Here is a 9,435-nt window from a genome sequence, read left to right as displayed (position 1 = left end):
TTATTATTGTTATTATTATTATTGCTAGTATTTCTAATATGACATTAAATAGCAAAAGAGTGTGTCAGAATCTTTTAACCATGTTCCTACATAACATAACTCCAATAAAGGCACAGTGTGAGAGAGGAGCCTCTTTTAATTGTTGAGCTTCAACTATAATAAAGCTTTTTGGACAAAGACAACTCCAGTTGTTTGCTGTGTTTTATTGCTGCAACATATAATGCTAAGTATTACTTCATTTAAAACTGCAAGTGACTGAATTATGTCTTTCTTTCCTAAAATGAAATGAAATGCATTCAAATTTGTCCATGTTAACAATCAACCGTCTCTGCATGGAAATAAGTGTGATAGTTAACTTATGGCCACGCATTAACGTTTTCTAATCTAATGTCTCCAAACTTTTCTGCTCAAACATTTGTTTTTGTTGCTACTGCTTAAAAAACTGCTTCAAAAATATTCTTAAAGATTTCAGACAGTTCATTCAAAGGATCCATACATCAAGTATTTATTAATTATATTTTGACCAAATGCAATTATTTAAAAATGTACCTAATGCACTTTGTGACCTATTCCTCAGTTCAATGTGATGGATCACATATTTAAAGTGTTCATAACTTTTTTACATAACCCCTGCTTTAAAGTTAATATAACCTGTTAAACAAATGCTACTCATTTGTGAGGTCATTGATGTTAAGGGTTGAATTTGGCACAAATTATTTTTTATGTATTTGAGAACACCCCAAAGGCTCATAAGCTTTAAAAAGTGTTTTAAATAACCAATTCAACTTATTTGTACTGTATTTACATTACTAGATAATGTTCTCACTTCAGCTGGTTGAAACTCTTTTTTTACAAAACGTGATTTTTTTTCTTCCTGATAAAATCGAGTCGATTCACACTCCCTGCCTGCCTTCTCTTATCTTTTAATTGCTCGGGGACCCGCAGGCGACAAGAGCAACCCCACAGCCCTGCCCTTTGTCTGATACCCACACCACACATGCAGGCTGCAAAGTTTAACTCCTGCCTCAGGCTGCAGGACAGATGAGCAACTCATCTGAGTTAACCTAAAGCAGTCAAGGAGAGATAATTTATATTGACCAAAAAAGCATGTGATTGCAAAGGAAGTGTGTGACAGGAAGTGTTTTATTACCGAGAAAAAGGGAAGGTCAGGGAGAGGGGAAAAAAAAAAAAGACGTAAGCACAAGCACTCATGAATATGGGCCTTAATTATGTTTGATGTGCCTTTTTCTCATTACCTTGTTTGCTCAAGCGTTGTGCGAACCGAAAGCACAGCAGAAGATCAACACGGCAAACCCATAAAAACAGCGGCGAGCATTTGATGAGCTGATAGCGCGTACTGTGTACTTTTCTCTGAGTGCAGCTTCCTCTTTCAACAAGCTCTCGTTACAAAACGATCTTAGAAAGAGCCTGAGTATTAAAATATAAATTAAATGGTAAACTACAATTTGCTGCTGTTTTCCCCCTGTTGGTTACAACTTTATTGCAGCTATAAAAGCAGAACGAAACGATCCCTGAAGAGCCCCTGAAGTGCTGCATTGTCAGAGCATTTGAGACTGTGACAAGCTCTTATATCCATTCACTCTACCTCAGTCACAATGGGTCCATTCAGGCCAAAACGGTCTGCGATCATCATGTGGATCTGCCTCTGGCGATCCTTTTTTCGGACACTCTCGTAGGTGGGGAGCCTCGGCAGGGGGTTCTCCAGTGTGGGCAGGCTGTAGCTGGAGGGCAGCCCTACACAGAAAAGCTCACCTGTCTGCTGGAAAATAATAATAAAAAAAAACATCACATGACAAAAAAATTGTGATTTATTCCTTTAGGGTGTTTTTTGTTTGTTTGTTTGTTTGTTTTTGTTAAACTGACATGAGAAGATATTTACAGAAGAGAAATGCCTAGTCGAGCTTAAAACCACAAGTTTCCTTCCAAATGCTGTGTTTTCTCACCTGGCTGTTGCTGTGATCAGTGATCTGAGTCTGATCCAAATAAGCAGAACCCACCAGGGTCTGTCTGCTGCTGTAGTACTGAGGAGGAGCATCCTGGAAAAAAAGGAGTTCAGACAAATGTTTTACTTTGTGATTACGACAAAAACTGCAGTGGAGTGGCGCACAACCAGGCTTGTTATTTGACTCCTCGGTGCTTTGTGTTCTGGGTACCTGCATTCAGACTGGGTGGGATGGTCCACCTGTTTGTCCTCTCGTGATATTGTGTTCACTTTGTAACAGACTAAACAGAGAATAAACAGAGGGGTTTGTGGTGACAAGAATCCAGCTTGTGCTTTTAGGTTTGATGACGTGTGTAAATATTTAGTGAGTCAACTTCAAGTGCTGCAACTGGATGAAGAAGTTAGCATTCGGGCTATTCGCTGTTGATCCCGGCTAGCATATCACCTGCTGTAGATATTCCTTTAGTTCAAGCAGGTCCAGAAGAAAAGTAGTTTTATGTCATTTTAAAATAATTCAGGTCTCAAAACCTTTAAACTATCTGTTGGCTCAGAAGGAGCTTATTCAAAATGATGCTTTGCTCTCTTCCACTGGTTCTCCACAGGGTTGTGTTCTGTCCCCCCTTTTATTTGTTTGATACACTAACATGTGTCAGAGCCAGTTCACAGCATGGCATATTTTAAAGTTTGCTGACAATTCTGTCATTGTGTCTCTTTTAAAGTCAGATGACCCTGATCATGGCCCAGTGGTGTCACCTTTTATTAACTGGTGTAAGTCATCCTTTCTAGACATAAACTTCAACAAAACCAAAGAAATGATTATTGACTTCAGGAAAAACACAAATGCCAACTCTCCCATGTAAAGTTGYCATTGTGGAGGAATATAAATATCTGGGTACTGTAATTGACAGCAAACTCTCTTTTGACAAACATGTGGACACTGTATTCAAGAAAGCCCATCAACGCATGCACTTTTATTGTAAATTAAGGAGTTTTAACATGGACAGTAGTTTTATGAGAATGTTTTTGAATCTGTTCTTACTTTTTCTTTTATTTGCTGGTATGGGCTATTGAGACAGAAAAAACAAAAAACACACCATATTGTCACAGGTTTTGCAGTAAAATCGCTTATGTCCCATTAAATAACATCACTACTCTCCATAGAACAGATCCTTGAAGAAAGCTCAGGCAATTTTATCTGAGCCTAACCACCCCCTACAGAGTTTTCTCTTTTACCATCAGGATGCAGATTTGCTGTAAAAAGATGTCAAACCAACAGATTTAAGAATTCCTTTTTGCCTGCTGTTATCCTCATTTTAAATACTTCTTGTTGATTGTTGTGTGTTTGTAGTTTTTACACCTATACCGTGTTGGTTTTTATGTTTTTTACTGTATTTGCGGTTGATGATTGTTTTTGTTCCTGCTGGCTGTGACACAAATTGCCCCATGGGGATATTAAAGATTACTTGACTCTACTTGACTTGAAATGTTATCTGCGACAAAGCTACAAATCCTTATTTCTCCACCCACTATAAGATCCACTCATTTTTGCCCAATTTGCCAATTTTCATGCCTTGTTCAGTCTCCTTTTAGGCACTGGTACCATAAATTATCTGATCAACAAGAGGACAATGCGACCACCCTCTGATTTCCATTCCTCCTCCTTTTGTCAGCTAGCTTTAAAAAAAACAAAAACACAAGAGAAGTCCGCGTCTCACTGTATGTGGTGCGAGGATCATGAGAAAGGAGTCTGCCAGAAAAACCAGTTAATTGCCCTGCGTCTAAACGATCGTCCTTTGTGAAGAGAACAATGTGATGTACTACTGTGTCGTCGGGGTCCTCAAGCGACCAACCACACCGAGAGGTCTTTTCAGGGCAGCTGAGGCAGATACCTGTCAGCCAGTACACTCCACTGCACTTTACCACCTCGTACGTCATGTGGGTGGGCCGCGCAACAAAGTCAATTTTTTGCTTGACTGAGAGCAAAACCTGCAGAAAAGGTCTTAGGACTTATCGCCGCTAAAACTAATACTTCTGGCTGGGAGAACGTCTAATTTGGCCCCAAAGTGTAAAATATCACATGTATCGCTAAACAGTGACATCACTCACACTTTAAATGACACACAGCGGCGACCTTTGACCCAACCCTCGAGACCTTTCAGAGCAGAACAGGGCACCGAAAAGGTGATGGCAAAGGTCTCGTCTTCTTCATGGGTTCACACTTTAAAGAGGCAAAAGAACGTCCTCGGGGGGAAAAAAAGAAGACAACACAGAAAAGAAGGGTTGTCCCCCTTTTGTTGCCGGCCATTGATTCAGTCAGTGTGAAAAGCACAACCGTGTAAAATCAGTGTAGAAGTTGGGGGTGGGGGGGGATCCCAGTGGCGTTCCCCTTTTTTTCCTACCATTGCTGCAACTTAAAGAAGGTTCATTGTTCCTTTTGAGTCCCCAACACCCACAGTGAGGTCGCTCCTCTATTCACGGAGTGAAAACGAAGCAGGGAAAAGTATGCGACTGTGACGTAGGAGACGTGGAATATCCCTTTGAGGCACAAATAGTGAGTTTGTGTATGCTTGCAACTCGAGCTGAACGTTTCGGTTCTTGTACCTTCAAAAAAGAGGGAGCAACAAGAAACAAAACACTATTTATCTCATAACTAGAGATCATCATGTTGTGTTTACACCTTTTGATGGATGCTTTACTGCACTGACATCAGCACTTCGAACCTGCTGGTATCTGTCACACCCTGAAGGGTCATAACCAGGGGTCACAGAAACCAGGGCAAAAGTCTTTTAAAGCAACAAATCTGTGGAAAGGTAATGTACAATTAGGATCTTACCTGTTGTAGATAGCTAGAGGCCCCGCCCACTCTACACTATATTTTTAAAAGCTTAGTTGAGATAAGCTTGTTTGTTGTTACTGTTTAAATGTGGTTAAAGAGGACCTTCAGATTTCAGCATTTTTTATGAGAATGTGCAGCTAGAGCAAACACATTCAACTAAAATAGATATCAGAAGTAAAACGGGATCAGAGTTTCATTCTGACTTGACTCAAAGCTAGCAGCTAGCTGGGCTAAAACCAAAGCGATCTGTTGTCATCTCAAAATAAAAAATATGAAAATAAACTCATTAGCATTTAATGTAAACACTGATTTTCAGCGTTCGTGGCCTCCGTACTTTGACAATTTTTCTATAGAAGCTAATTGTTTACAGAACCTCCCGCAATTTTGCAGAAACCACAAGTTTTCACCTCATTTATTTGTGTCTTTTTTTGTGGCAATTACCAGAGAAGCTGTAACTCCTCTGCTTTGCTGTGCAGTCCATGTCATTAATGTTGGTGAGCATTCAAACATTTTATTTTATTTTTATTAAAATAATTGAAGTTTTTTCAGTGGGTTTTTTTATTAAATTGTGGGCATGTTTAGGGTATAAAACATAGAAATTGTCTTTTTGTTGAACACAGACAAAATTAGCCTTTTTAAACAATTTACGGGCAGTCCAAGAAAATAATCCCTGCAAATTTTGAGGCTTTACAGTTCTTGACAATCCACACAGAATCCTGTTTTTTTTTTTTTGCTCACAAAATAACGGCAGCAGCAGCTAGCTGTAGCTCTAGAGTCTCAGACATTTTCTGCAGGATTATTATAGTATTTTTATAGTTTTAAGCATGTAATGTGTTGGATTTGTAAAAGTGTTTGCATGAAACGTTTGAAACTGTTTTGTTTTAAGCTGACACGTCAATGGAAATTTCAGTTTTTTTTAAACAACAGAAGTGTTTGCTAATCTACCAAAACAAGTTTGCAGTAAAAATGAGAAATTATCTGATTTTGGATTAAATTTTGTTTAAAAAACATGTTTAAAACAGGCTAAATTATTTTTAAGGTTTATAGAAATGTCTGTATGATTAATGGAAAATGTCCTGGCAACTTTCTTTTATAGTACAGAACTCTGTTTTGGTCAATGTGCTCAGAATTAAACTTTTATTTTTCTCAAGATCTGTCTATAACAGGTAAGATATTACTTACTCAAAGTATTTCCATACCCCACTTCTGAAGATTTAGCAGAACTTTCTCGTTAAACCCACAGAAACAGAACTTCCTGTCAGTTTGAAGAGTGTGCTTCTGTGGTCCAAAGATAAGCTCTCCTAAGCTCTCCTCTGGGACTAACAGAGGTGAGAGACAAGTCCAGAACAGGAAGCAGAGTGAGCGGTCACTCACTGAATAGTTAACATCTCAACTGTTTCTCCTCTTCCATATCCTGCACCACCACAGCTTTTAAACAGATTTATCTCTTTAGCCGATGTGAAGAAATGTCATGTATAATCTATAAAACTGATTAACATTCAAACAGAAACAATCTGTATTGATTTGAAAGAGTAGTTCCACATGCAGAGCTGATGGAGCACGAGAGAGAAAAATCACATCAATATTATTTAACCCCTTTTTTTTTGCCACAGCCATGCAAACTCACTCTGACACTTGTTAATGAAAGGGTTCCCTGTGTGTGGTCCAAACAGCTGCACTGCAGAATTTAGGTACAGACTACAGGGAAGTCAGCACAAAGGAAGACTTTTTAATGCTGATGTTGTTGTTGTTGTTGTTGTTGTTGTCTGTCAGCTCACCATATCTGTGTGCTGCTCCTGATAGGAGCTGTGTTTGCAGCACGGAGGATCCTTGCGGTAAAGAATGGACAGCAGCACAACGACAATCACAAAGAACACCAGAGAAGAAACTGTTTGGGACAAAAAGGAAAGTCATAATTATTTATTTATTTATTTATTTATTTATTTATTTATTTATTTATTTATTTATTTATTTATTTATTTATTTATTTATTTATTTATTTATTTATTTATTTAAATCCATTCATTCATTCATTCATTCATTCATTCATCAGGTATGTCAAGTTGAAGTAACTTTTCAGGTTTAGCTGTCTCATTCTCCAGAAACAAATTTTGTTCACACATTTAGAAACCTTTTCAGGTGTTTTATCAGTTTTAAACTAATGGTTTGATGAAAGATAAAAACATAAAAAGGACATTGCTCCTTATTACTTTGTTAGAAAACAGGTTTGAATCTGTTCAAATTCCTCACAGTAAATGTTAAACAGAACAGGTTGACAATGATTTACTCACAGGACGCAGCGACCACAGTGAGCTGATCTGATGTCAGCAGTGAGGACGCACTGGTCGGACTTGCGACTGTGGACATGTCCTCTGCGTAAACCTCGTCCCTCGGCACGCGTCCCAGTCTGGACATCTTCACATCTCAGAGACCGACAGAGACCGCGGCTCTGTCGCTCCTGGTCACCATGTCTCGCCGATTCGGGGACGGGGAAGAGAAGGACAGTCCACATGCGCTCTGGAGGTCCGGGAAACTCTGCTCTATCCATGAAGGCAGCGCTGCGTAAAAGAGGCGCGTCATTACGCACTGACGCCCTTTTCTCCGAACTGCGTTACGTCGCTCCGGTCGCCTAATGGACTGTGGCAGGGACTCTTTTCTTCTTCGGGCTAATTGACATAGATTTGTATTTATTTTTTTTATTTTAGTGATTCTCTCTGTGGCAGAAGAGATTGGTGCCATGGCTCATAAACCAGCCGCGTCTGGATATTTGGGTGATTTAGATATTTTGAAGTCTGAGAGTTGCCCAGCTGCTTCCTCTGCAGTTTAATTAATGCTACCCAGACTACTAGGTTAACTCCCAACATGCCTAAACCAGAGTCTCGTTCCCCTGGAGACCATGGGGGTCCCAAACTGAGAGGCTGCAGACAAAGAGCCAAAAATGTTTTTGGATGCACTGCAACACGACTCATTTCTGTCCAGTTTACTTCAAACTATGGTTATATCTGCGTTTGATCACTTTCAACGATCCATTTATTCTATTTAGGATGTGTGACCACATTTTGTCAAGCAGAAAAATAATCTAATGTTACCTGAATATCCCTTTGCCCACGTTTTCTATTATGAATGGATGAAAGGCACGAATTAAACATGTGTTTTCTGTTGTTTATTTAGGTAAATGAGAATAATGTTCAATATGAATACTTCAATTCCAGGTTTCTGTTAATTTTACATTGAATCTGGGGTTTTTCTACCTGGCACGGCCATCCACTATGAAAAAAAAGAACAAAAATGGAATAATCTGTAGTTATAAATGGGAAAAAGACATCCAGCTCTTTGAGTATATTATTTATAGTTGTGCCATCATTTTGAACTTTTGATCCATTAAAAACTGCTCGATTTTTAGACTTTATCCCCAGATTTAGAATTTTAAAAGCTTTTCTCTCTTTTTAACTAAAACAAAGATCTTGACGTAATTTCAATTGAGTTAATTTGTTTTTACAACTTTCTTTAAGATAATTGTGTCAGCATCCCTAAATTTTTTTTATCAAATTACATATAAACAACTACAGAAAGCACATTATTAATTAAAGGAGTTTTTGATCTGGTGGATTTTGTGTCATTTCCCAGGATTTTCATGTCACAAAAGGAAAAAGCATAAGTAGAGCCCCACAGCGCCCCCGCGTGGACACTAAGTTGAGAACTCTCCGTGCACACGCTGCTTCTGCTCAGTCGGAGTCGGAAAGATGGTGGCCCTCGTTCGAGTCCTAAAGCTGCTCCGACGATATAAACCAGCGATTTCCGCCGCTTTAATCATCTTACTGATTCAAGGACTCGTGGTATGGAGTCTGAGGAGTCTGGAAGAAGGCGAGGCGGAAGTAAGAGACGTTTCTCGTGATTATATCAGACGTGGCAATGATTTAGTTAGGCTTAATTGTACAGCTAACCGTTAGCTTAGCTCGCCGTGTGTATGCTGTACGCTGGCTGATGATGCTAGCTGCTAGCAGCTGGAGAAGAGTGCTGCTACTGTCTGTCACTGTACAGTGTTGCATAATAAKGCTAAGAAGAAATATTACTCTGTTGTGTAGTTTATTGTCATTTAACTTGCTGAAGTCAGTACACTTTTTCATATATTTAATTTGGAGAGGCATATGGAGCAATGGGGAAATTAACTGGCTTCACACATCTGAATAAAAGAAACTAATTTATTACTTCGTGTTTGTTATTAAGAGTCAGACGCCATTGATAGTTATTAWTTTAATTAGTCTGGGCTGCCTTTTATAGCAGTTCCAGGATAGGATCACTGTTTTTGTTTTGTTGTTTTGTATACTTCTCATCTGTACCTGCCAGCTGCATAATTCACCTGAATAGAAGTCCTCAGGGATCATATCTGTAGGGGTCACCTCGAGTGAAGAAACAAGGTTTAGTGCCTCGAAGCAGAGGACAGGAACTCTGTCACAAACTGAACTCTATTTAGGCCATGACAGGTCATTCCAACCGTGGAAGAGAACCCCTCAGTTCTCTTAATCAGATAATGGACAGAACATCTCTTCTGTTCGTGATTCATTTGTTGTTTAACTAAGAATGTTTATGCATTTGTTAAATCATGATAATGCCTGTCACAGGAAAAGTGGAACCA

The 9,435-nt window shown here is 39.1% G+C and overlaps 2 protein-coding genes across 3 annotated transcripts in view; one reads left to right on the top strand and one right to left on the bottom strand.

Annotated features, from left to right (window-relative positions):
- si:ch73-364h19.1 (uncharacterized) overlaps nt 1-8,191 on the bottom strand; it is a 12,167-nt gene extending 3,976 nt beyond the window's left edge. The window contains exons 1-4 of one of the 2 annotated variants that reach the window (XM_014006885.1): nt 7,091-8,191; nt 6,578-6,687; nt 1,965-2,057; nt 1,607-1,777 (exon numbers count right to left, since the gene is read on the bottom strand). In XM_014006885.1, coding sequence (XP_013862339.1) covers nt 1,607-1,777; nt 1,965-2,057; nt 6,578-6,687; nt 7,091-7,214 — 498 coding nt within the window. In that variant the 5' untranslated portion in view covers nt 7,215-8,191. Of the gene's footprint in view, nt 1-1,606; nt 1,781-1,964; nt 2,058-6,577; nt 6,688-7,090 lie in introns of both variants that reach the window. The other variant, XM_014006884.1, reaches the window with a different exon arrangement.
- A 260-nt stretch (nt 8,192-8,451) lies between these two features.
- xylt2 (xylosyltransferase II) overlaps nt 8,452-9,435 on the top strand; it is a 17,668-nt gene continuing 16,684 nt past the window's right edge. The window contains exon 1 of the mRNA XM_014006880.1: nt 8,452-8,674. Coding sequence (XP_013862334.1) covers nt 8,543-8,674 — 132 coding nt within the window. The 5' untranslated portion in view covers nt 8,452-8,542. The remainder of the gene's footprint in view (nt 8,675-9,435) is intronic.

Source organism: Austrofundulus limnaeus, unplaced genomic scaffold, assembly GCF_001266775.1.
Source record: "Austrofundulus limnaeus strain Quisiro unplaced genomic scaffold, Austrofundulus_limnaeus-1.0 Scaffold38, whole genome shotgun sequence".
In the NCBI taxonomy this organism is placed as follows: domain Eukaryota; kingdom Metazoa; phylum Chordata; class Actinopteri; order Cyprinodontiformes; family Rivulidae; genus Austrofundulus; species Austrofundulus limnaeus.
The sequence above is the reverse complement of the archived record's forward strand: the minus strand, read 5'-3'. Positions and strand labels throughout refer to the sequence as shown.